Genomic DNA, 26,807 nt, shown 5'->3' on the forward strand with positions numbered 1-26,807 from the left:
ACAGAACTGTTTGTCTGAAGTTACTGTCTCATCAGTACATACTGCCAGACAGAAGTGGGACGTGAAGTCTGCAGAGATAAGAACATAAGAACATAAGAAAATGCCATACTGGGTCAGACCAAGGGTCCATCAAGCCCAGCATCCTGTTTCCAACAGTGGCCAATCCAGGCCATAAGAACCTGGCAAGTGGCCAATCCAGGCCATAAGAACCTGGCAAGTACCCAAAAACTAAGTCTATTCCATGTAACCATTGCTAATGGCAGTGGCTATTCTCTAAGTGAACTCCAAGAACTTATCCAATCCTTTTTTAAACACAGCTATACTAACTGCACTAACCACATCCTCTGGCAACAAATTCCAGAGTTTAATTGTGCGTTGAGTAAAAAAGAACTTTCTCCGATTAGTTTTAAATGTGCCACATGCTAACTTCATGGAGTGCCCCCTAGTCTTTCTACTATCCGAAAGAATAAATAACCAAATAGTAGCTTTACATATGTCTTAAATGTAATTGGCCCTCAGATGAGCCTATGAAATCATCATGGCTCTCACTTGATGAGCCTTTGATTGAGTTTGTAGTCAAATGTTTTTTATTGAATAGAAAAATCATAATAGATCCTTAAAACCAACAGCTGTAGAGAAAACAAACTTCTTTTATTAAAAATGCTATAAAATAATATAAGGTATACCTTGGAGAGAAAGGCAGTGTGCTATGTAAAGCACCGATTTAACATTCTCTCAAATGATTTTACTATTTATAGGATTTCTACATTTGTTTCATCCCCCTCTAAACTAGATTACATACTTGCCAAAATCTCTATGATTGCTTTTCTATTATAAACAAATTTAGAAACCCGATCCTATGTAGAAGAAATCCTCCCCTGCATATATCGAAGTTGAGTTTGAAAAACATCAAAACGAGAGGTAAGCTACTGTAATTGCTGTGAAATAAGAGCTTAGCTTCTTCTCCAAAATCGCAGCTACAGCTGTTGCCAGATCTGCCGTTTAGGAGTCTGAGCCTGAATTTGTTGCAGTCATCAGGACTGTCGGCTATTTTAGGTTTAGCAGGTCTGGTCTCGTCTTTCCGCAGATTTTTAGACACCATCGTGTGGAAAAAAAAGTAAAAACACCTGAAAAAACTCCAAAGGTGTCCCTTTTTGCAGTACTGTCAAGTTTGAGAAAAAAGCCACCACTATGCTGAAAGGAAGGGGATTAAAGGAGGAGGCCCAAGGAGATATCAGAATCATGACCCAAGGAGAGATCAGAATCAAGTCAGCCTATAACAATATGCACTACAGTCCATTAATCAAGTGGCCAGAGTTTGTTTTCAAACTGCCCTTCTCAATCTTCAAATAAGAATTTTGCATAAGTTGAAACCATACCTCAATTTTACTGAGTTTGAGATTCGTACAGTTCTACAAAAGAAAATTATTCCTTACCTGCTAATTTTCATTCCTGTAGTACCATGGATCAGTCCAGACGGTGGGTTATGTCCCCCGTCCAGCAGATGGAGTCAGATCAGAGCTCGAGAGTGCCACCTCATATAGCAGCGCACCCTCTGCTGGAGCTCAGTATCATGTATAACAAAGCCCAAAAGAGCAAGAAACAAAAAACAATTTGGATCAAACAACTGACGTAAGTAAACATCAAGAACAAGAACATGTACGACCCAGAACGAGGTCGAAACAGTGAAACCTATGAGGAGCTGTACCAATCCCCTTAGGAAGAAAAAAGAAAGAGACAGCTACAGATACAAGGCCGAGCAGAGGTTCACAGTCCCAAAGTGGTGGGCGTCTGGACTGATCCATGGTACTACAGGAATGAAAATTAGCAGGTAAGGAATAATTTTCTTTTCCCTGTACGTACCAGGATCAGTCCAGACGGTGGGATGTACCAAAGCTTCCCTAAACCGGGTGGGCCCCTGAGAGCCCTGCTCGGATAACCTGATCGCCAAAGTGCTCAGAAGGCGAAGGCGGTAGGTGTAGCCGATAATGCCTAGCGAAGGTATGCAGTGACTTCCACGTCGCTGCCCGGCAGATCTCCTGAGGAGAGACCGCACGAGACTCTGCCCAAGACGTAGCTTGAGAGCGTGTAGAATGAGCTCTGACGCCCCTAGGCGGATCCCGACCGGACCCAATATAAGACGCTGAAATGGCATCCTTAATCCAGCGGGCGATGGTCGTTTTTGACGCGGCGGAGCCCTTTTTAGGCCCCGACCAGAGCACAAACAGGTGATCGGAAACGCGAAAGGCATTGGTAACCTCTAGGTAGTGGAGGAGCACCCGCCTGACGTCCAAATGACGAAGAGACTTCGAATCCACAGGAGAGAACGCCGGGAGCTCCACCGTTTGATTCATGTGGAAGGAAGAAACCACCTTTGGAAGAAAAGACGGGACCGTACGAAGCGAGATCCCCGCTTCCGAAATGCGTAGGTAAGGTTCCCTGCAGGAGAGAGCCTGCAGTTCCGAAATGCGGCGGGCAGAGCAGATCGCCACCAGAAAAACGGTCTTCATAGTGAGGTCCTTCAGCGACGCGCCCTGTAGAGGCTCGAAAGGCGCGCCCGCCAGGACTCGAAGAACCAGGTTGAGGCTCCACGACGGACAGGGATCCCTGACCGGTGGCCGCAAATGACGGACCCCCTTCAGGAAACGTGCGATATCCGGTTGGAGAGGCAGGGAGACTGTTGTCTGTACCAGGACATTCAGAGCCGCGACTTGTACTCGGAGAGAATTATATGCCAGTCCCTTATCCAGACCATCCTGCAAGAATTGAAGGATCAATGGGACCGTCGCCTCCGTGGGCCGGGCTCCATGGTCGACACACCAAGACTCGAAAACCTTCCACACGCGAACGTAGGCCACGGAAGTGGAAGGCTTGCGTGCCCTGAGCATCGTGGAGATTACCGCCTCTGGATAGCCTCTGCGGCGGAGGCGGCGCCGTTCAAAAGCCAGGCCGCAAGACAAAAGAGTGCCGCCTGCTCGAAAAATACCGGTCCCTGTCGGAGGAGCCGGGGAAGGTGACTCAGCCGGATCGGACCGTCCACAGACATGTGCAGCAGGTCTGCAAACCAAGGCCGACGCGGCCACTCCGGCGCTACGAGAATCACGGGGCCGCTGTGATTCTCTATTCTGCGAAGTATTTTGCCCACCAAGGGCCAAGGAGGAAAAACATAGAGCAGCTGACCTTCCGGCCACGGCAGAGCGAGAGCGTCCACCCCCTCTGCCCCCCGTTCCCTTCTGCGACTGAAGAAGCGCGGAGCCTTGGCATTGCCCGCGGTCGCCATCAAGTCCAGTCGAGGGGTTCCCCAGCGACGAACCAGGAGAGCCATCGCCTCATCGGAGAGAGACCATTCGCCGGGGTCCAGTCTTTGTCGACTCAGATAGTCTGCCTGAATATTGTCCACGCCGGCAATGTGAGAGGCCGCGAGCCGAAGCAGGTGAAGTTCCGCCCATGCCATCAGGGGCGCGATTTCGGCTGAAACCTGAGCGCTTCTCGTTCCTCCTTGACGATTGATGTAAGCCACAGTGGTCGCGTTGTCCGAGAGAACCCGTACCTCCTTGTTCTGAAGCAGAGGGAGGAAACGTTGCAGCGCGAGGCGCACTGCCCTGGTCTCCAGACGATTGATCGGCCACCTCGCCTCCACCGGAGACCATGTCCCCTGTATGGCGCTGCGCTCGCAGACGGCGCCCCACCCCACGAGGCTGGCGTCGGTGGTCACCACCACCCAAGATGGGACTGCTAGAGAAACGCCGCGAGCCAGGTGATCCGGGACCAGCCACCACTCTAGGCTGTCGCGAGCCAACTGAGGAAGAGGCAGAATCACGTGATACTCCTGGGACACCGGTTTCCAACGTGAGAGCAGGGACGCCTGCAGAGGGCGAAGGTGTGCAAATGCCCAGGGAACCATGTCTATGGTGGATGCCATCACTCCCAGAAGCTGTAGATAATTCCAAGCGGTAGGTTCCGTCAAAGACGCGAAGAGCCTGATGTGCTCCCTCAAGGAGAGGGCCTTGTCCGCTCGGAGGAAGACCATTCCCTGCTGAGTGTCGAAGGTTGCTCCCAGAAAATCCAATCGCTGAGAGGGAACTAGGGAGCTCTTGGACAGATTCACCACCCAGCCTAGGGAGCGAAGCACCTCCAAAACTCTGGTCACCGAAGCCTGTCCATGTGAGAAGGACTTTGCCCGCACCAGCCAGTCGTCCAGGTAGGGATGTACTAAGATCCCCTCCCGTCGAAGGGCCGCTGCCACCACTACCATGATCTTGGTGAAAGTTCGTGGGGCCGTCGCGAGTCCGAAAGGAAGAGCCCGGAATTGAAAATGCTGATCCAGAACTTTGAAGCGTAGATAACGTCTGTGGTCCGGACGTATAGGGATGTGTAGATACGCCTCTGTCAGATCCAGAGAAGCCAGGAACTCCCCCTGGTGGACTGCTGCAATTACCGACCGTAACGTCTCCATGCGGAACCGACTGACCCGCAGCGAGCGGTTTACCTCCTTTAAGTCCAGTATGGGTCTGAACGAATCGTCCTTTTTGGGAACTACGAAGTAGATGGAATAATGGCCCGAGCCCACCTCGGCGAAGGGAACGGGAACAATAGCCTCGATGTCTTGGAGTCGGTCCAACGTCTGTTGAACCGCCATCCGCTTGAGATCGGAGCCGCAAGGAGAGAAGACGAACCTGTCTCTTGGCGGACGGACAAAGTCCAAGGCGTAACCGTGTTGTATGGTGTCCAGCACCCACTGGTCTGAGGTTATCCTTACCCACTCCTCGAAGAATGCCGAGAGTCTGCCCCCGATGGGCGGACTGGAGGAGTGGGTCGCTCTGGCATCATTGGGAAGGCTTGGTGGAGGAATGTCCCTGTCCCGAGGCCTCTCTCGCGGGACGCCGCCCGCGAAAGGAACGGGACCAAGGCTGCGATCTACTGGGAGCTGTACGAGAACCAGGCTGTCGGTACGACCTGTAACGTCGTTGCGCCCTAGCCCTGGTCCTAGAGGAGGCAAATGCCCGGTAAGGACGCTGCCTGTCTTCAGGCAGACGATGTACCGAGTTCTCACCCAGCGACTTGATGATTTCATCGAGATCATTGCCGAAGAGAAACTTCCCCCGAAAGGGCATAGAACCTAGGCTCGACTTGGACGAGGCATCCGCAGACCAATTCCGCAGCCACAGGAGCCTTCGTGCTGCCACCACAGAAACCATGGACCGAGCAAGAACCCGGAAAAGATCATATAGGGCATCAGCTCCGTAAGCAATGGCAGATTCCAGGCTGTCGGCCTGGGCGGCTTCCTCCGGAGGCAACTGCTGGGACGTTAAAAGCTGTTGAACCCACAGGAGACTGGCCCTCTGAGTCAAAGAGCTGCACATGACGGCCCTCATTCCCAAGGCCGAAACTTCAAATACCTTCTTAAGGAACGTCTCCAGCTTGCGGTCCTGCGTGTCCCGTAGGGCTGTCCCGCCCGTGACGGGGATCGTGGTCCGTTTCGTCACCGCTGAGACCGCCGAATCCACTTTAGGGAAACGAATGAAATCCAAAAAATCCTCCGGTAAGGGATAAAGTTTTTCCATGGCACGGGTGACCTTCAAGGACGCCTCAGGGACGTCCCATTCCCCAGTGAGAAGCTGTAGAAAAGACTCATGCACTGGGAAAGCCTTCGCTCTAGGCCGGAGTGCAGCCAGAACTGGATCCCCTTTTTTTGATGAGGTCGCAATCGCCGGGGTCACTGGTGCCGGAGGATCCGGAGGTGGATCCAGATCCAACTCCTGCAGGGTCTGCTGGAGGAGATCCTCCAGCTCCTCTTTGTGGAAAATGCGCAGAGCGCGAGGATCGTCGCCCTCCGCCTGTCCCTCCGGGTGTGCAGGGTCCGGAGGATCCAAGGGGTCAACCCCCGACGTGGAAGCCGCTCCTACCAACCGTGGCTGAGATGGCAAAGCAGAGGTCCCCGGAACTGCCCCAGCCGGGGTCAGGGACCCGGAGGGAGGAACTGTGAGCTTAGGAATCTTTGGAGCAGGAGGACCTGCTGGAACACCTCCCGGGGCTGCCAGGCCCTGTAAATAAGCTGTGTGCATCTTGAGAATAAAGTCCGGGGCGAAAAAGGGCAGCCCGGGAGGCGCAGCAGCAGCAGCATCCCCTGGGGGTGGATGAGCGGGTCGACCTTCCTCGGGACAACGATGTAGGCGGGGGGGCCCCCTAACAGCCCCTATCTCCTCCGGCGAATTTCCTGCGCTCAGATCCTGTTCCAAAATGGCCACCTTTCCCGCCATCGGCGATGAAGTGGCCGGCCCTCGCTGCCCGGGCTGCGGGGAGGATGGCGTCGGGAGCGAGCCCGAGGCGTGCGCTTCACCTTCCCCCTCGGGGAGGCAACGTGGACACACACCCTCCCGCGAAAAACGAGACTCCGGGTCGCCGCAGGTCTTGCAACGGGAGAAACGCGGCATGACAGCGCCGCTAGAAACAAACGCCGCGGGGGGGCCAAAAACGAAGCGCACCGCGGGGGGGCCTAAAGGCCTTCACAACCCGCCCGACGAGTCCGCAAGCGCCGGCGGGAAGGTCCCTTCTGCCGGCGCGCCCAGGCCCGCGAAAAGGCTGCCGGGCTGCAGGACCGTCCAGGAAAATTAGCTGCAAATAAAAACTTGCACAAAGTAGAAAACTTACCCCCCAAACGAACCCTGAAAGGGACTGAGAGGTAGCACAGGAAGGAGACAGAGCAGAGAAAAGCACGCCTCCTCAGAAATTAAAGTTAAAAATTATTTTTTTTTTTTTTTTAATACAACTAGATCCAAATTGTTAAAAGAAATAAGACATGACAGGAAGAACTGAGAAAAGAGCTAAAATAACCAAAAAACCTGTCACACTGGGGAAGCACTGATTTCCCCAACTCGCATCTGCTGGAGTCAGAATGATACTGAGCTCCAGCAGAGGGTGCGCTGCTATATGAGGTGGCACTCTCGAGCTCTGATCTGACTCCATCTGCTGGACGGGGGACATAACCCACCGTCTGGACTGATCCTGGTACGTACAGGGAAAGTCTTATTTAAACAAAGCTTGATTACTGTAGCTATTTATCTTGGCTTACCTGCCTCCACTTTAAAGGCATTGCAAACAATTCAAAATTCTGCTGCAAGGATCCTTACCATCCGTGCTTAGAATGACCATATCACATCTATTTTGCAGTCTCTCCAATGGCTATTAGTCCAGTAGAAAATGTTGAAAATTCTGATTTCATTCACAAAGCATTCAACACAGATACTCCTCCTTGCATCAGCTCACTCTTAAAAATATATCAACTATCAGAGTGCTAGAATCTGTTGGCCAATGTCTTCTTGACATATCATCAGTAAAGATAATCTGGCTTAGAGTAGAGAGAGAAAATCTTTGCAGTCTTAGGCCCAGCTACGTAACTCCTTACCTGAGCAGTTTAGAAAACAACCTAGCTTTACCACTTTCAAGAAACAAATAACATCTCTTAAAAGAAGCATTCAGCCTCTGACTGCACCTTTAACCCACATTTTATGTTTTTTTCTGGCACCCTATTAGTACAACATTATTCTCAACAGCATTAATTTCTCAGCAGGTCTGTCTTTATATTGAGTGTTGTTACATGTTATGTGCTTTTATTGTAAGCTGCCTAGAAAAATGAACAGCACAATTTATACATTTTAATAAATAAATCAATCTATTATGATCAAAGGACAAACAGTTGAGAAGCTTGACAGTAAGAGTGAGTGCTCTTTAAATAATGCCAGGGCTCTCTTACAATCAAAGAAGTGAAGAGACTATTCTCCTTTATGCGCATGTAATCTTGGAAAGAATTTCAGTAGCACAATATCTTGATTAATGTGGAAAGCAAAGCTGCTTAGCTGTAACAGGTGTTCTAAGTGGACAGTAGGACAAACCAGCCACACAAGTGGAAGACGTTGTCATACGGTACTGACACCAAATGTGCTCTCCCCAAGCTCAGAAAAACCTAGAAATCTTTCTGAGCACAGATGGGTGTTCCCGAGCCTCCTCAGTCCCCTCCCTAGCTAAACTTCAGCTCCAGGGTAGGACTGTGTGGCTGCTTTGTCTTACTGTCCACAGAGAACACCTGTTACAGGCAAGCAACTTTGCCTTCTCCGCGGACAAACAGGACAAATTCAGCCACACAAATGGGAACTCCTGAGCTGAGGACTGCAGTGAAATATAGGAATTTTTTCTTGATACAGTGGAAATTGCAACAATAAAAATGAGGAAAGAGAGAGTTGAAGCTCTTAGTTAAATAGGTTTCCTAACAATGCTTTGCCAAAACTATTATCATTGTAACAATATTCTTCTTCGAGAGATTGGTATTTGGTAAAAATATGTAAAGAAAACCAAGTGATCGATTTCTGGATATGCTGAATTGAGGCCAAATGGAGATGAGCTGATATCGCGCTCACCTAATGGGCTTTAACCTTGGTGGTAAGATGCTTTCCAGAATTTGCATAGCAATAGTAAATGCTGTCTGAAAGCCGTGTTAATAAGGTTTGCTTCTTTACTGGTAAACCTTGCTTAGGAGTATCATAAGAGAAATCGTTGAGAAGATTCTCTCAAAGTCTTGGACCTACAGTTGTGCTCATAATTTGTAAGATGTGTAAGATTTTAAGAAAACACCATTAATCAGACAAAACATGTCTTATTTTTAATGTGTTTTAAATTAAACTATTATGTATCACAGAATAACACAATCATTAAACAAACCATAACAATAAGAGAAATAATAAAATGGTCCTGTTCAAACGTATATATTTAAATGCACTCTGACAGATTTAGTTTTTAATCCTAATTCAAAGAGGATGAGATACTGAAGTGAAATGGCAGTAGAGCAGAAGAATAGATCTGGTTAGCATACTATATGGAAAATCATTTCCATTTAAAGTTATTTGAGCATCTAGTAGCTGGTTTTCTTGCGGCCAAGATAACTATTTACTTATTCAAAAGCTTATATCCATTCCCTCCACTTCATAGTGTCTTTTATCTCTGCAGAAAAGGGCATTACTTGTACTATTTGGATCTCAATATCCATGCTGTTAGAACTAGGGAATGAAGATTGGGGTGAAGTAATCAGTCATTTTGCATTAACAGCATTGCAAACATTTAGAGACAATTTTTTTTAAACTGCCCACCTTCAATGAGGGGGAAATTTTGCACCTTGTTCTACAATGCATGTATTTTTCTTAGGGCAGGAAAAAATATAAACCTCACATGTCTTTTTTTAGGTCAAAAATGTACTTGCAGGGAAAGCAGGCACAAGCCTCTGCAGGTAATTTCTGAAGTAACAATAATCAAAACAAAACTACCTTTGTAATTTTGCTTTGATTATTCATGCAAATCTCCCAGGGTTGCATCAATAAAGTTAATCTGATTATGCACCCCAAAATACAAACTTTCCTCTTTTTATCTTGCAATGTTTTTTATCTTTTTGAATTTGCCAAAATATCTATTTAAGGGATTTGGGGGTATCAGTTAGCAATAGAAAGACCAAGTTATTTTACTTAAAAAAAAAAAAAAATGACAATCCTTTTTACTAATACAGCATACTTACTTTCATTTCTGTTAATGCAACTAAAAAGAGCATTCTGTAAAAAAAAAAAAAATAATAATAAAAATTAACAAAATCATAAAAGACTTCATTATCATGAACAAAAGCTTAATAATGCATTTTACCTGCACTTCAGTTACACTAACAATATATACTCCTCTAAATATGATCCACAACAAAGCATTCAACCTGTGAGGCTGTGCTCAAAAATATTTATTTGATTTGATTTTATATTCCACTTTGCAGATACTTCAAAGCAGATTACATTCAGGTACTATAGGTAGGTAGTCAGTCTCACCCCCTTGTGTGGAGTTCGCACTATTGGAAAACTTTAGAAGAACGGAATTCCCAAATGAAAAAAGTTCAAACAAAAAAAATACTACTAATATAAGCAAGGCATTAAGCTTAAAATACAAGAGGTAAAACAAACAGTATTCATTTTTCCGTCTATTCCTAGTAGCAGGTTACATTATCCTCCCCAAAGCCCCATTTTTCCACCCCCACAGGCAGCATGCCTCAACAACTCAGATTCCTTGACAGAAGACTAAAGGGCAAGCTACTTTAGAAGTTTTCCCGCTCTCCTGCCCATCCAAACCCCACTCATATACCTGCTTTGGTCACAAATTATGGGGCTTGCTGAGATTGTCATCTATTTAAATTGCATCAATGCACAAATATGTATTGTTCCACAAGATGTTATTCTGTTATCTTATGAAGGCCAATGTCCTATTAATCTCCCAACTTTACATATAGGGAACAGTAATTGCCAGTATACTTCTCAGCATTTACTGAAGGAAACTAATGAGAAATTACTACTTAACGGATAACCAACAGCAAACACTGAGCTCAGAGAAAGAATGTATTAACACTAGTCTAGGGACTGGATTAACCACTTTACTGGATTAACTGGATTACTGATTTACCAGTAACCCCTGGAAACACACAGCCATGCAGGAGGACAATAACACAACACGCCGGCAGCCAAAGGCAGGAAGATGGATCCACCTGCCTATACTAATTTTTCATTTCTTAGCTTTTAGACAGGTGGATCAAAAACAAGTGGGACATAGCAAAGCTACTCCCAAACAGGGCAGGAGGCCGCCCACGGTCCAGTCAAAACTGCACATGCAAAAGCTGCGTCCTCCCGGGCCTACACATCCAGACGATTATACCTGGAAATGGTGTATAAGGAGGACCACACTGTAGATCGGCAAATGTCAATGGGCAGCGATCTCAATCTAACTTCTGCCCATGACATTGCTTGAGACCTAACCTGACTAGGAAACGACTGCTCAGCATCCACATACTTAGCCATGACTACCTCCTTAATCCAGTGAGTTATTGTAGCCCGTGAAGCTGGTTCACTTACTTCCACCGTGAAGGACAAACAGGCAATCCATCTTCCTAAGAGGTTTAGAAACCTCCAGATACCTCACAATATATCTCTTGACAACCAAGGGTTGCAACAGGTGATATTCCTCCGCATTTCTCTCCCCTATCCAGAGATGGCAGGGAAATGGACTGATTCAAGTGAAATTACGAGACCACTTTTGGCAAAAAGGAAGGAACAGTACACAGCCAAATCGTTCCCAGAGTCACTCGTAGGAATTTCTCCCAGCAAGATAAGGCCTGCAGTTCGGATACTCTATGCACAGAACAAACTGCCACAAGAAACACCATTTTCAAGGTCAATGACCGCAAGGAAAGGTTCTGCATTGGTCGAAAAGTAGAGCCCACTAAGAAATCGAAAACCAGATTAAGACTCCACAAGGGCACCGTTAACTGCAAGGGAGGACAAAGATGTTTCACGCCTTTCAAGAAATGGGCCACATCTGGATGAGCCGACAAGGGTCCACCATTCATCTGACTCCTGAAACAGGCATGAGCCGCTACCTGTACCTTTAAGGAATTAAAGGCCAACCCTTTTTTCAATCCATCCAGCAAAAATTCCAAAATGAGCGGGATCTTAACAGAAAAAGGAACAACCCCTCGATCTTCACACCAAGCCTCAAACATTCACCAAACCCGCACATAGGCTAAGAAAGAAGAGAACTTTCTCGCTCGCAAGGTGGCAATCACCGCGGTAAAATATCCACTCTTCAGCAAGTGGGCCCTCTCAATGGTCATACCATATGACAAAATCGTCAGATCTTCATGAAGAACAGGCCCCTGTCACAGCAGATCCCTGTGCACCGAAGACTGGAGAGGAGAGTCTACCAGGAGCCTTTGCATAGCTGCATACCATGGTCTCCTGGGCCAATCTGGTGCCACCAGAAGTACCATCCCCCTATGCCCCTGAATCTTCCGGATCACTCTGCCTAACATGGGCCTTGGAGGGAAGACATACAGCAGCTTGCCCTCTGCCACTTCTGCACGAGAGCATCAATTCCCAAGGACTTTGGATCTCTTCCTGCGACTGAAGAAACGAGAAACCTTTGCAGTGTGAGAAGTCGCTAGTAGGTCCAGAAATGGAAGGCCCCAGCCTTGTCAGCTGAAACGCTTCATTTGACAATTCCCATTTTCCTGGATCCAAATCCTGCCTGCTGAGAAAGTCTGCTCTTACATTGTCTTCTCCTGCAATGTGCAAGGCTGAGATCTCCTAAAGATGCACTATCGCCCATTCCATAAGCTGGGCTACTTCCTGCGATACTTGCTGGCTCTTGGTTCTTCCCTGCCAATTGATGTAAGCCACTGTCATTGCATTGTCCAAATTTATTCGGACCGCTTGACCCTGCAACCAAGCCGAACCGCAATCATGCTAACCAGACCGCATGGGTCTCCAGCCAATTGATACTCCAGAGAGACTCTTCCGTACTCCAGCAGCCTTGTGCCGTCAGCTCCTGACAGTGAGCCCCCCAACCCTGGAGGCATGCTTCCGTCAAGCTTAGGGAAACCCCGTTTCTCAGATGATCCGCCTTTAACCACCACTGGGGGTGAGTGCAGACCTCTATCGGCAGGTGGAGCTAAATTGAATAGTCCTGAGACTGTGGGCTCCAAGACAGCAGTATGCACTGAAGAGGACAAATAAGTGCCCTAGCCCAAGGCATGACTTCCAGGGTCGCCACCATCAATCTGAGCACCTGTAGATAGGACCACACTGTTGGGCGAATTGAGTTCATCAATAGATACATCTGTGCCATCAACTTCTGAATACGACCCTCTGACAGGAACACCCTGCCCTGTTTCATGTCAAACCGAACACCAAGATACTCTAGCAACTGAGATGGTTAAAGACTGCTCTTGGACAAATTCTCCACCCAACCAACTTCCTGCAACAAGGAGATCACCTTGCACGACACCAGAAGGCTCTCTTCCAGAGTCTTGGCCCGAATCAACCAGTCATCCAAGACGGGTATACTAGAATCCCATCCTTTCTCAACTCTGCCACCACCACCACCACAACCTTGGAAAAAGCTCTGGGCATGGTGGTCAGACCGAAAAACAGCGCCTGAAACTTATAATGACGTCCCAAAATCATGAATCACAGAAACTGTTGATGCTCTAGCCGGATAGGAGTATACAAGTACAACTCGGACAGATCCAAGGACATCAGAAACTCCCCCAACTGCACAGCCATTATCACCGAGCGCAAGGTTTTCATGCAAAAATGAGTCACCCACAAATGACGGTTGACCTCTGAGATCCAGGATGGATGAAAAGAGCCCTCCTTCTTGGGCACAAGTGTTCCCAAGTGCTCCCAAGTGTTCTTCAGAAGGAAGTAAAGGGGTTATACCTGAAGGCCCTGGCATCGATGGTCCCGAAGGAGGAATCGAGGGCATCGATGGCGGTATGGCTGGCATCGAGGGAGGCATCGGAGGCGTTGGTGGCGGCACTCCCGATGGTGGAATGAAGAGCGGTGTTTCTTAATCTTCCTCCGATGACAAGGGAATCGGCGAGGAAGGAGTCTGGTCCCTCTGTTCCTTCGGATCCATCGGTGCAAGGGCACCGATTATCTTCTCCATTCTAGCCAATAGCGGTGCCAGCACCATGGGAATCGGATCGATGACCAGGGGAGGAAAAGGCACCGGCATCGATGGAAGTTGGAAGCCCTGGAGTACTTTGCCGATGGCCTCTTGGATCATCCAATCCAATTCCTCACGGAAACCTAGGGCATGAATACCCGGTTCCGGAGTGGGAAGAAGCACGGCGTAGCCGGAGGATCCACCGGTGAAGGTAGAATCGCGGATCCTGGCATCTGTCCAGGTGGGGGAACGCCTCCGTGATCCAGAGACAGAAGAGGACGACGCCTTTTCTATGTTTCTATATGTTTCTATTGTGTGTTAAGCAGGAGAAAGGGTCTAGGGCCCTCTGCTCACCACCAGATGAAAAACCTCCTCCACTTCAGTCCATAGGATTTTCTAGTGTTAGCCTTTCTGGAAGCTATTTTATTTATTTTATTTTATTTAGATTTATATTCAGCTTTTCGCACTTTTCTCAGCACTTCAAAGTGGATTACATTCAGGTACTGTAAGTATTTCCATATCCCCAGAGGGCTTACAATCTAAGTTTGTACCTGAGGCAATGGAGGGTAAAGTGACTTGCCCAAGGTCACAAGGAGCGACAGCACGACTCGAACCCTGGTCTCCTGGTTCATGAGGACACAAGGCACATCCTCAGAGAGGCCAAGGGGCTGGAGAATCAGCCTCTAAACATCTAAGCTGTAAGCGATAGGGCCTGGAAGTTAGGATGTCACAACCTGCCCTATTCCTGAGTGATCAGAGTTGGGGAAGTCCCCTGTCTGATCGGTTTCCAAATGAACCACTCCAAGAGAAGCGGAAAACAAATCTATCTCAGCCAAGGAAGGGCTTGAGGATCATAATCCCTCTGTTCTCCCTGAGCTTTAACAAAGTCTTCACTACCAGTGAAGCAAAAGATATGCATACAGAAGACCCTGGCCCCAATGGAGGGCAAAAGCATCTGAGGCTAGCCTGCTGTGTTTCCTGCATGTGGAACAGAAGAGGAGGACCTTCCTGTTCCAATGGGCTGTGAACAGATCCACCTCCTGGGTTCTCCAGAGGCAGAATATCCAATTCGCTATTCCACTGTCCAGGGACCATTCATGGGGTCTGAAGGAATTACTCAGTCTGTCTGCAACCCCATTCTCCAGACTGACCAGATACGAGGCCCTCTGCCTCAGCCCTTGAGAAAGGGCCCAAGACCAAATCTGGACTGCTTTGTGACAAAGGAGGAAAGAGCCAGTAACTTTCCTGCTAGTTGATGTAGTACATCTGGATTAACAAAATTTTGTTGGACAGCCAATCTCTGAAAGCCCATAAGGCGTACTGTATCACCTGGAGCTCCAAGAAGTTTATTTGAAGCTAACTCTCCTGGGCCAATCAGAGGCCCTGGGCGCTGAGCCCATCTACATACAAGGTGGATGCATCCATTATCAGAAAAATTTGCACAGGAGGAATTTGGAAAGAAATCCCCCTTACCAAATTGCAAATTTCTTGCCACCAGGACAGAGTGTCCCGGAGTGACAAGGATGCAATCTCGGATGGTCGAGCGCATGGACTCTTCAGCCCCTGCTCGAGAGGTGCTCTTGATCAGCCAATCATACAGACAGGGAAACACAAACACTCCCAGTCTGCGAAGTTTTGCCACCACCAAGGCCAAGCAGTTTGTAAAGACCTGTGGGGCAAACACCAGCTCAAATATCAGAACGCAGTACTGGTAGTGCTGGTTTCCCACTATGAATCAGAGATACGTCCGGTGACAATGGAAGACCTCGATGTGAGTGTAGACATCTTTTAAATCACAAAAACATAGCCAATCCCCTTTTTGCAGAAAAGGGATCAAGGTGCCCAGGAAAAGCATCTTAACTTTTTTCTTTTGAGAAACTTGTCAAGGCCCTTAGGTCTAGGATGGGAAGGTGTCCCCCTGTTTTCTTTAGAATCAGGAAGTGCCGGAAGTAGAATACCCACCCACTTTGCCCTGGTGGAACGGGTTCGACTGCTCTGGCTGTTAAGAGGGAGGAGAGCTCTGACAAGAGTACCTGCTGATGACCTACAAGCCCCCCCCCCCCCAAGATGGTCTCATAGGGGGATAATTGTGAGGGCCCACTGGTCTGAGGTTACCCTGGGGAACCAATTTGCAAAGAACCATAGCCTACCCCCAACCGGGAGGTAACCCAAATCGGGTACCAGGGACACTGGCTACACTCTCGCTGATCCAGTCAAAACCTTGTCCCAGGTTGGGGCTATGGGCTCTCTGTTGCTGGGGCAGCCCTGAGAGGCCTGCTGCTGATGGGACCGCAATGGCAGAGGATAATGCCTCCTTAGGCGGAAGAAAGCCTTCCTCAGCCCTGATCTCAGAGCCCTCAGAGTCCTAAATGAGGAGGCTGGGTCTTGGGTGCTAGCAGAGAGCTGCTGGTACATTGCAGACTGATCATGGATCTGTGCCACTGCATCCTTCCCATGATATCCAAAGAGATTCTTTCCTGTGCATGGCATGTCGGCGAGTTGCTCCAGCACTCCCTGTCAGTTATCTGAGGCCCACAGCAAGGCAAGTCCTGTAGCAGAGATTCTCGATGCTGCCTCGAAAACATTATAGGTTGAACAGACTCAGAGTTTTCCACACTCTAGACTCTTTTGAACCAGTGACTGGAGAATGTCGTGCTACTGTTGAAGCAACTGCTCAGTTATCTCTTGCACCTGCTTTAGGATGTCTCACATATATTGGGCCATGAAGAGATGGTAGGCCACTATGAGCATAGCTCCCTGAAATACCTTCCTCCCTAGTGTATCCATGGTTCTTGGGTACTTCCCAGGGGATGCAAAGGAGTGGGTCCAAAGACGGTTGTCCTTTTTGAGAGCAGATTTGACCAGTGCACATTTGATTAGTGCAGCAGCTGGCGCTTATCAAATCCAGGCGCCTTCTGGACAATGTATACCACGTCCACCTTCTTATTGGCGAAAGCCACAAAAAGAGGTTCTCCTACATACTCATCAGTAATTCCATAAGGATCTCATGCAACAAGCTCCTTTGGAGGCTCCACATACTGGAAGATACCCAGCATCTTGTGGCAGATATCCTCTTTTGTCTGCAATGTAAAGGGGATGGCCTCAGTCATCAAACAAACAAACCCTGCAAAGGAGAGGTCTTCCATAGGAGACTTCCTTCTGCTGACGGGAGGAGAGAGAGAGGAAGCCATCCGATGCCTCGTCTTCCGAAGCCTGCCCGCCCCCCCCCCCCCCCCCCCCCATATATCAAGAGAGTCCTCCTCACTGCCATAGACAGGGGATGGATCCCATCGCACCCGGCCCTCAGCCAGTGGTATGGATCCAAAGTGACTGACCAGGTGGACTGGGACCCCGAGGCCATCCCCGTCCTCAGCAGAGATTCTTCCTCTGAGGAATCATGGACAACCACCAGACTGGTAGACAGCGGCACAGATGCTCCACCAGGCATCGATGCTGCAGCAGCCACAGAGTTGTCAGCAGAGTACTGATGAGCTCCTGCAAGGAATTGAGCAGCAGCTTGAGGAGCAATGGTGTCGGTCCAGGTGCTCCAACACAGAAGCCTGCATTGCCTTCTCCATGGCGATTTGACTCATTTTTCAAGCTCCTCTTCAAGAATCGCCGATGCCAATAGTGACTGGGAACTAGGAGATAGCAAATGTTGCTTACCTGATGTAACAGGTGTTCTCACAGGACAGCAGGATGTTAGTCCTCACAAATGGGTGACATCGAGGATGGAGCCCTGTACGGAAAACTTTTCTGTCAAAGTTTCAACAAGCTTTGACTGACACTGGCACACTGGGTGCACTGAGCATGCCCAGCCTGCAATTATCCCTGTGAGCCACAGGTGTCTCCCTCAGTCTCGTCTTATAGCTAAAAAGCGCAAGCGAAACTAAAATAAAAGTATACAGACCCAACTCCGCGGGGTGGCGGGCGGGTTTCGTGAGGACTAACATCCTGCTGTCCTGTGAGAACACCTGTTACATCAGGTAAGCAACATTTGCTTTCTCACAGGACAAGCAGGATGGTAGTCCTCACAAATGGGTGAGTATCGAGCTGAGGATGCCCGGGAATGCACCAGATACACCGCAGATGCGCAAAGGCGTAACGACTGAGGTGGAAATGGGAACGGAGGGCATCCGCAACACCATAATGGGTTCGTGGAAGGATGTTGGGTAGTGAATTGAAAAAAGTAAGAGTAGGCGGACTGGCCAAACATGGAGCATGCCGGCTAGTCAAATGTAAGCAATAATAGGCTGCGAAGGTATGGAGAGGACTCCAAGCTGCAACCTGATAAAAAAGTACAAGCAGCAGTAACCAAAGGGAAGCTGTTAAGGCTAAGACGGACACAACAGTATGTGGATACCCACAGTGTTGTAGTGAAATGTCTGCTTGTTGGTAGGAAAGGAAATATAGACCACTTAATCAGAAGGATTAGGTCTGTGTGGCCACTGGAAGTAGCAGCTTGACCCTTGCATGAAGGAAAGAGTCAAGTGGAATTCACATGGAATGCAGTGCAATGTAGATAGAATGTAAGCGCAGCATTACTGTCCAGGAATGTGGAAAACCCAGTCTCTCCCTAGGGCGAGAGAGAGAGGTTAGGAAAAATTAATAATTTCCTGAGGAAAGGAGATACAACATCTACCTGAAAAGGATAGAAAGTTGAATGCGTAGAACTACTCAGTGGCAGAGGAACGGAGTCAGGTGAGTATGGAAAGAGTGCATAACTCACGGACCCTGCTGGCAGGAATGACATTAAGAGGGAAAGAAGTTCCCTTGCCAAACTGTGGAAGAGAGGAATGGAAAGGCTCAAACGTAGAATGTATGAGACTTATAAGGAGAATATATATGTTCATTCCGTGATTAGAGAAATAGAGGCGGCTTGATCAGTGGATAATCCATGGTAAGCCGACTCAGAGAGGATTACTGAAAACGGGAACCCAACTCCCAAAACGATACACCTCCTAAGAGAAAGGTGTATCTATGTGGAGGATGTCTGGAGAACAGAATCCGAGGGAGTAAGAAAAAATGGTGGAAAAGTAAAAGGGGTAATACCTCTTTTTTTTTTTTAGCGTCAGGAGGTAAAGCCTGCCATATTAAACGGCAAGATTTATGTTTAGAAGGTTTTGTGACGCTACCAGAACCTAAGAACATCAGTAAGTCTATGATTTGGGACTGACTGGTGAGGGAATAAAAGGTTACTGATATGATGGATTGAGAAGTATGGGAAGCATACTGATCTCAGTCAGGGAGTGGGGAAAAGAATACTGAACCCCATCCCAGTTCAACATTAGAAGAATGCTGGCTACGAGAGGCAGCAGAAGAGATATATTGAAGAGGCCTTTGATGGAAGAAAAGGCATCTAAAGGAACGCATAGGAAACATGTGCAGGGAGCAGAACCTGTGCATCGTATGGAATGATGCAGACGCCGAGGAAAGTTTAGTTAAACTCAGCGTTAAAAGATTTGCCCTGTACACATGTAATTGAGACCATTCGAGAGGATAGAACCTACGTGGAGAAGGTCAGATAGAGCGTTCATTAAATCTCTTAGATATGTGGCCCAAGGACGCATGAAGTGAACAAGGGCCAAGGGTAGAGCTGCGCAGCTGTCTAGCAGAGCAGCTAAGAGGTAATGCGTGCTTATGAGTTGGAAAGCACATTGTCCCTATGCTGTCTGTCTGTATGCACAAAGAATTGTTGCAAAAGCAGTATTGGAAGGCATAAGGGCATAACTCATGGGTGCAACATCCAGGAAGTTTATGAGAAACTATGCTGGAGTGCAATAGATGCATAATGGGTTGACAGCTTTCAGGAGAAACTTTATAACCCTAAGGAATTGCGAGCATGAGTCGAAGGAGACTAGGTCCTAGTTCGAACTGGGATAAGAATCAGGGACGAAAGCAATGAAACCACTTAGGTCCATTGAGTATAGAATGTCACTGAATATAACCCATAGCAGTTTTGAATTATGAGAAAAATGCATAGTGGGAAGAAACCCCATAGCCCAACCATGAAAAGTTGAAAGGCTGAGGTTATGGAAAATATGCGCAGGGACATATAACAATGTATCAGAATGTCTGTGCGCATGCTGGACAAGAGGGTCTTAAGACTGTGGTGTCCAGAAGTGTTACAGAAGGGATTTATGGCAGTGACAGTAATCCCAGTTAGTAAATGTATAGTGAGTCCTGAAAAAAGTGAGAGCTCCTTGCATGTACTGAAAGTGGTTAGCAGTAGTCTATGCAAGGAAAGTGAATGATTTATTTATTTATTTATTTAGCATTTTTCTATACCGACTTTCCAATAACAAAATTATTGATCAATTCGGTTTACATTTTAAACAATAACAACAATGACAAGTAAATGTCTTACAATGAACAGGTCGAATTAACTTGGATTAAGATATATGTGGGTAATAACATAATTAACATGAGCGGTGCCTAATATAGGCTAGAGGTTGGGTTTTAATGATAGACTGCCGCAGATAATAGACTGCCAAAGATCATGTGATTTCTGGAGATGTTACACTCCGCAGAGAAAACAGCATTCACCAACAGTGATGCAAGAGACAGTTCACTTACCGAAGCTGGTGCCAGCGGCAGAGCTTGGGGTTGTAATGTTGACTCACCATAAAGCACGTAGAAACATTAAAATAATGTACTTACTGCAGTATGGAGTGATGGTAACCAAAGATACCATTGTACCTGTGACGTCTAAAGAAAGTTGGATTTTCTTAGGTCCAGGATGTGCGGAGAGTAACTATTTTCTGTTAAAAGAAAGAATAGTGCAATTAAAACTCCCCAACCCCCCTCCCTTCTCCCCTCTGCACTTCGTAGCGCCTGGGGGAGTGTACCGGGACTTTGGTACAAGGTGGGGTGGCCGCTCTGATATCTGACCAGATGGGAGACCAGGAGGTGTCCCAATGGAGGATATCATGTAGGCTCCTGCAGGTGTGTGAGCGGTAAGTGGTACCCGCATTTCTGTATGCTGTACAAGGAGACACTGAGACCTGTGGCCAGGCCTCAAGGTGGACTTGTACATGGGGCAATGGTTGCTGAATCTCATGTTTAGCAGATCAGCCAATGCAGCTGGACCTTGGTTGGGAGGGAACCAAGAGTCAGAGCATTGGTCGGCACAGGGACTTGTTACTGACAAGAGAAGAAGCCCTGCTGCAATCCCAAGAAGATAGAGGGGTTCTCCTGATATTATAGCTAACATAGCGATATGTGACACTAATACAGTTCTAAAAGGCACATGACCCAGAACTTTTCGAACCACGGTCCGAATGGGAGAACACAACTCTATGGGAATGCCGCCGAAGCGGGTACTTACCATCCGACGTGGATCGCCGCAAGACGAGCCGGTGAAGATTGTTGACTCCGACGGTCTCCGGAGTCCTCGAGGGTAAGGCCGGGGACGTAAACGTCCATCTCGCTCTGAAACCCGGTATGGTGGCACAGGTACAGAGGAGACAGGCCAGGCGTGAGTGGCGTTTAGACTGCTAAGTGTAACAGATGGCCATAGTCCCACACCACTTGACGGTGGGGCACGCCAGGAACAGAGGAGCCCTAACGGAACTCATGTTCCCTTCCCTCGTCACAGCGGCTCGATGTGTCGTGACGCCAATGCAGAAGCTGTCGGACCTGGATCCGGAAGTTCTGGATCACCAAGGACTGCCAAAACTGTAGGAACAGTGCTGATGGCAGTGGTGATGTCGCTCTGCCCGAGCGTTGTCCAGCCTGGAGAAGGATGGCACCGATGTGCTGGATGGCGTCAGCGGCAGACGATCACGATGTCGGCGATGATGGGTGCCACGGTGCTCGGCCCGGTCTTTCCCCAGCGCCGAGATGGAAGCCCTCGTCGTCCTGGAAGGCGATCGATGACGAACTGTCAGCACGCCTGCTCTGCTCCTGACACAATGGAGTGTCTTAAGCTAATACGGGGCTTAAAAAAGAACCCAAAGCGTGGAGCAATGTGAGGAGGCGAGGGTATTATGTGGCGGTGCTATGTCTGTATTGACGATATTGAAGGCAACCTAAGGGGCTTCGAGGATATCATCAAAATGGGTATGAAAAATCGTCGATGACTGGCCAGGAGAATGATGACAGTGACGGGCACTGACAGCAGTGGCATAGGTATCTATGAAACGATGTGGAATCGAATAATCGAAAAACATTGCCGTTATTGAAAAAGATACCGGCATCGACTGAGTCGAAGTCGAATCAATAGGGCGTCAAGGACACCGAAGGAAAACGGAGGTTTCGAGGGCATCGATGCATGGAGGCGGGCATTTATGCCGTTTGTGGCATGGCCACGGGCATCAACTATAGGGCCACAGACGTTGACGGTATCGATTTGGACAGACTCAGATTTCCAAGTGTACATGGCATCGGTGCCCCAGACACGTGTGTCGGTGGCATCGATATGGACACGTATGGAATCGATGGCATGGATCTCCCAGTCGATGAATTCCATCCCGGCATCAACGCCAGTCCTGGAATCGGCATGGGCATCGATGCCAGCCATAAGGCTGGCATTGGCATCAACGCCCATCCACGGAATCGAGCCGGCATGGATACCCACCGATGGGACCCACCTGGGCATCGAATTTCACCGATGGGAGCAGCCTGGCATCGACTGCCCTCGATGGATGCATTCTAACATAGATGCCCATGGATGAAACACCTGGGCATCGGTGTCCATCGATGCAAAAGGACCTGGCACCGATGCCATCGACGGACGGCCATCCGGCACCAATGCCATCGACGGACAAGCCATCCGGCACCGATGTCCATCGATGGGGACCATCCGGCACCGATGTCCACCGATGGGGACCATCCGGCATCGATGCCCACCGACGAATCGATGTGGCACCGATGCCCACCGATGGAAAAGGGCTGGACATCGGTGGGGAGGATGGGGCATCGATGGCATCCCCAAAAGGGGGGGTGGCATCGATGAAGTGACCCTGGGATCGTTAAAAAGTGTCTCGGGCAGCGGTGGCGGCTACCCGAGTATGCATGGCAGTGACTAACAGCGTGTGCGTCAATGGCATGCATCCGGGTAGGGACGGCACCGAGGAAGCCCAAGGAAAAAAACAGTGCGTAGGAGGAAAAAGCCTGGTAGCACTGAAAAGCAAAAAACATGGATAAAGGCATCAGGGCACCGTGGGGGGAGGGGCGCTGATGACATATAAAAGCCCAGGGCGGTTTAGGAGGGTCCCGGTGTAGCGATAGGGTATCGACTGCGTGAGGGTACCAGGGAACGAAGGACTTGAAGCTACAGAGGTCCTAAAGTTAAGGAAAAAATCCCTACCCCACTAGCATAAGCAAGCAGAGTGTCACAGAGATACTCGCAAGCTGTTTAAAGCTAACTGAAAAATGGGGGAAGGGAAGGCTTCAGTCAGTTAACAGCCTTAAGATAGTGACAGGAACCGACCGAAAAATAAGAATTAGTACTCACCGAGCGTCGTAAAAACGTACGCGGAGGGAGACCTGTGCAGGGAAAAGTGTTTTTTGAAGTGAAAAGTTAAGTGTTTCCATGAGGTAATTAGTTAAAAAATCCTCACAGAGCTCCAACCGCTATGCTGACTGCAGAGCGGAAAAAAGAAGACTGAGGGAGACACCTGTGGCTCACAGGGATAATTGCAGGCTGGGCATGCTCAGTGCACCCAGTGTGCCAGTGTCAGTCAAAGCTTGTTGAAACTTTGACAGAAAAGTTTTCCGTACAGGGCTCCATCCTCGATGTCACCCATTTGTGAGGACTACCATCCTGCTTGTCCTGTGAGAAATGACCAGATCCATTTGGGAACCGAAAAGATAAGTGGCAGACAACTGGATCACAGGAAGCCATGGCAAACCCTTGGGATGAGCAGTCCTCACCCACAGGGTCGTTTTGAGGGCTTCTTGTCAAAAGTCAGAACAATCCCATCCCATCACCGAGCATCGACTGGGACCGAAGCTGATGCTTCTCCGGCTTCCCTTGATGCTCAGCTCGGATATTCCCCGGTGCTGAAGTCAAAGATGAGGAACCCAATCCAATCTTCGACCGGAGTCCCCGACAGCCATCGATGCCTATGAAGCTGATAGCCCTGCCAATGTCGTTGGCTTGACAGCCATGGGTGTGGCTCTGAGGTCCCTCGATGTCAATGCCTCTGAGGCCTGAAAATTTGTTCCTTCTTCTCCAGACAGGTCTGGTGTCCTTTTGGGGTCATCTGGGTACATTTGCAGCAACCCTGGATGTCATGCAATGCCCCCAAGCAAAGGACACATCTATCATAATAGACATGGTCCTTGTGCATTGAGGGCACTGCTGGAAACTCGATGACAAAGCATCACAAAACAAAAGGGTCACAAGATAAAAAACAAGACCAAAGCACACCGCCGCTCCAGGGTTTTGACTATGAAAGAAAACGTAAGGTAAATGACTGAAAACCCTACCTATGGATGATTACGAGGGGAACTACAAAAGACACTGACAAGACATGAATCCCATTGGAGCAACTTCTTCCAAAATGAGAAAAAAAAGCCACAAAAAGGTTGTAAAAGATGAAACTCTCAAAACCGAAAGCTTCCAGGCTCCACGGATAAATTAAGACTGAAGGGACCCCACATGGATCCATAATATAATGCATGCTTGGCATGCTCAGAGAGGCTCAGTCAAAGTTCTTGAAACTTTGACATAAGATTTCTGTGTCGGGCTCCATCGGATGATGTCACATGGGTTAAGATGAGCAGGATGGCAATCCTAAGAGAAACTATCTTCTCCTATAAATTATCTTTTTTTCTGTTTACTTTCAAAAAGTTTTAAAACAAGGATTTTCAGAATCTTTTTCTACTCTCTGAAATTGAATAGAGAAAAGATTTAAAAAATGATAACTATTCAAAGCACTGTTTCATTTACATGTAAAATAATTATGAAATATGACATACAGCTGCCAGCTGGAAAAGGCTGGTTGATTTTGCTCTTACTTTGTCCCATCCACAACCAGATCCACTTTGGCTTCAAGTCCAAAAAATGCAATACTTTGCTTCCACCATAGACTTGAGTGGAATCAAACCAAATGAGCCCACAGAGTTGGATTTTTTGGGAGTTATGCCCATTTGGTTGTTGCGATTCGGCCTGTGGCTGGAGCCATGGGCCGCCTCTTACCTTTTTCCCGGGAGGCCGCAGCTGAAGCCGGGGTCTCGCCTGAGCTGCCGATGCCAGGACCCTGCGGCCCGGCAGGAGCCGTGCCGGGCCTTCTCTTCTGCCCTGGGAGCCACTGCCGCCATTCACCTCTGCGGCGGAGGCCACATCCACGATGTTTCCTGCAGCAGGAAGCTGCTCCTCTACCTCCTAGAAGTGGATGGACGCCGCTGCTCCTCGTCAGGCCTGTTCTGAGGCCTGCTCTGTCTCTTCCTGCTCAGCACTGCACAGCAGCAGCATGGCCGCTGTCCAGGGTCCTGCCCCTTTCTTCCTAGGGGCGGGCCCATGGCTTCTTCCCTGATTTAAAGGGCCAGCACAGGTGTGGCCCTTATGGAGCTCCTCCCAGGGAGTTAACTCTTCTGACTACAGAAGGATTCTCTGCTCAGTCTGTCTTCGCCTTGGCAAGGGTTTAGTCCTCCCTATGACTTCTCTGGCTTGTTCCTGCCTGGCTTCCTTGATGTCTTCGTATCCTGATGTTCCGCTCCTGGTCATGTCTTTCTATATGCTCTACGATTTTGATCTTGAGAATAGTTTCCACTATTTTTCCCGGCACTGAAGTCAGGCTCACTGGTCTATAGTTACCCGGATCGCCCCTGGAGCCTTTTTTAAATATTGGGGTTACATTGGCCACCCTCCAGTCTTCAGGTACAATGGATGATTTTAATGATAGGTTACAAATTTTAACTAATAGATTCCACCCAGGAGATAGAAGCTGGGTCTAGACTAGGGTGCGCCGTGTCCCTGGGGAGCCCCGTTTGAGGGGGAGTCCCGCTGTGTAATGCTAGGTCCGGCAAACTGCTCGAGAGGCTGGAGTCCGGTACCAGCTGGGGAGGACCATGAGTTGGGTCCCCTAGGGCCTCTTCGCACTGTATACACAGGGCAGTGGCCTCCTCATGCTGTGCAGCTCTAATGTGGCATGCTGGGCAAAGGCCCTGAGCTTTGAGTTTATTTTCAGGTGGTGCCATGGCTTGTGCGCGTACAATACGGTTGTGCGCTCCGGTGTGCGTCATAGTTGCGCGCGTAGTTTTGGTGCGCGCCTGCAAAGAGATGTGCGCGTTGTTGTGCATATAGGTCGAAATTATGCACCCGGCACAGTAGGCGCGTGGCTATGCGCTTCGCTTGTGCGCCCGGTACTTGTGCACGCGATGTTGTACGCACAAGGTATTTGTGCGATGGCTCGCCTCTGTGCGCACGGATCAAGACAGCGGACAGGGCGGCGAACAGAGTCAAAATGGTGACAGCGACCACGCGGACAATATGGCAACCACCTTGGAGGGTCTCCACGTGGGAGGACCCTTGGATCTGACCAGGGTCTAGCCCTGCTAGGGCAGATCAATCCGGTGGCACAGGTCCCAGCTGGTGACCTGTGCGTCTCCTCGAGCTTCGGAGACCGGAGACTTTTAAATAGATTTCTACCTTACCTTGTCTCAGTGCTTCCCGGTTTCATTCCGGGCGGTCTCCGGCTGCGGGGGGGAGAGGGAAAATACGTTCACCGCTGCGCTCAAGGTTGCACCTGCTGCCTCTCAGCCTCACCCAATGTCGCAGGCTAGGTCCCAGCCGAGGGTCGGCCGTTAGACCGAGGCTTACCTCCGAGGGATCGCGGAAATCACCTCAGGAAATCTCAACTGGGGGAGGGAACCCAACGGGTGTCACCGCAGGAGAGCGGAGCTCATCTGTAGAGGTAAGATTTCCTCTTAATTTGGTTTTCTTTGGTAAAACTACTCTAATGCTGTGCTAGCGTGCATAGAGTCCCTAACTGCTATGGAGACGGAAAATACTAAAGAGCTGCACTTCCTGCAGGGGTATATGTACTAGGGCTGAGGTCAAATTGAAATCTGATCTGTCTCCAACTGCTATCAGGAGTACACTATACCCATTGGTCCTGAGTCCATCTGCTAATCGCTAGGAAAACACTAATATTGTTGCCTGGATTTTTTTATTTTTTTTTTTTACATAGGATAGCACAGAACCACAAGATCTCTAAACATATTCAGTGGTCAAAATTTACACAGGTGTTATTTCCAGAAAATAATGTATAGTTAATTTGTAAGATGTCTCATTGAAAAGTTCTCAATTGCTCATGCTCTCTATCTGCTAATTTGTACAG

General features: G+C 48.7%; 1 protein-coding gene across 3 annotated transcripts in view; it reads right to left on the reverse strand.

Annotated features, from left to right (window-relative positions):
- The window catches only part of RECK (reversion inducing cysteine rich protein with kazal motifs), a 631,029-nt gene that overhangs the window by 403,454 nt on the left and 200,768 nt on the right, over positions 1-26,807 (reverse strand). For all 3 annotated transcript variants that reach the window (XM_029589886.1, XM_029589885.1, XM_029589887.1), the window contains one exon: positions 9,560-9,593. In XM_029589886.1, coding sequence (XP_029445746.1) covers positions 9,560-9,593 — 34 coding nt within the window. The remainder of the gene's footprint in view (positions 1-9,559; positions 9,594-26,807) is intronic.

This window comes from Rhinatrema bivittatum, chromosome 2 (genome assembly GCF_901001135.1).
Source record: "Rhinatrema bivittatum chromosome 2, aRhiBiv1.1, whole genome shotgun sequence".
In the NCBI taxonomy this organism is placed as follows: domain Eukaryota; kingdom Metazoa; phylum Chordata; class Amphibia; order Gymnophiona; family Rhinatrematidae; genus Rhinatrema; species Rhinatrema bivittatum.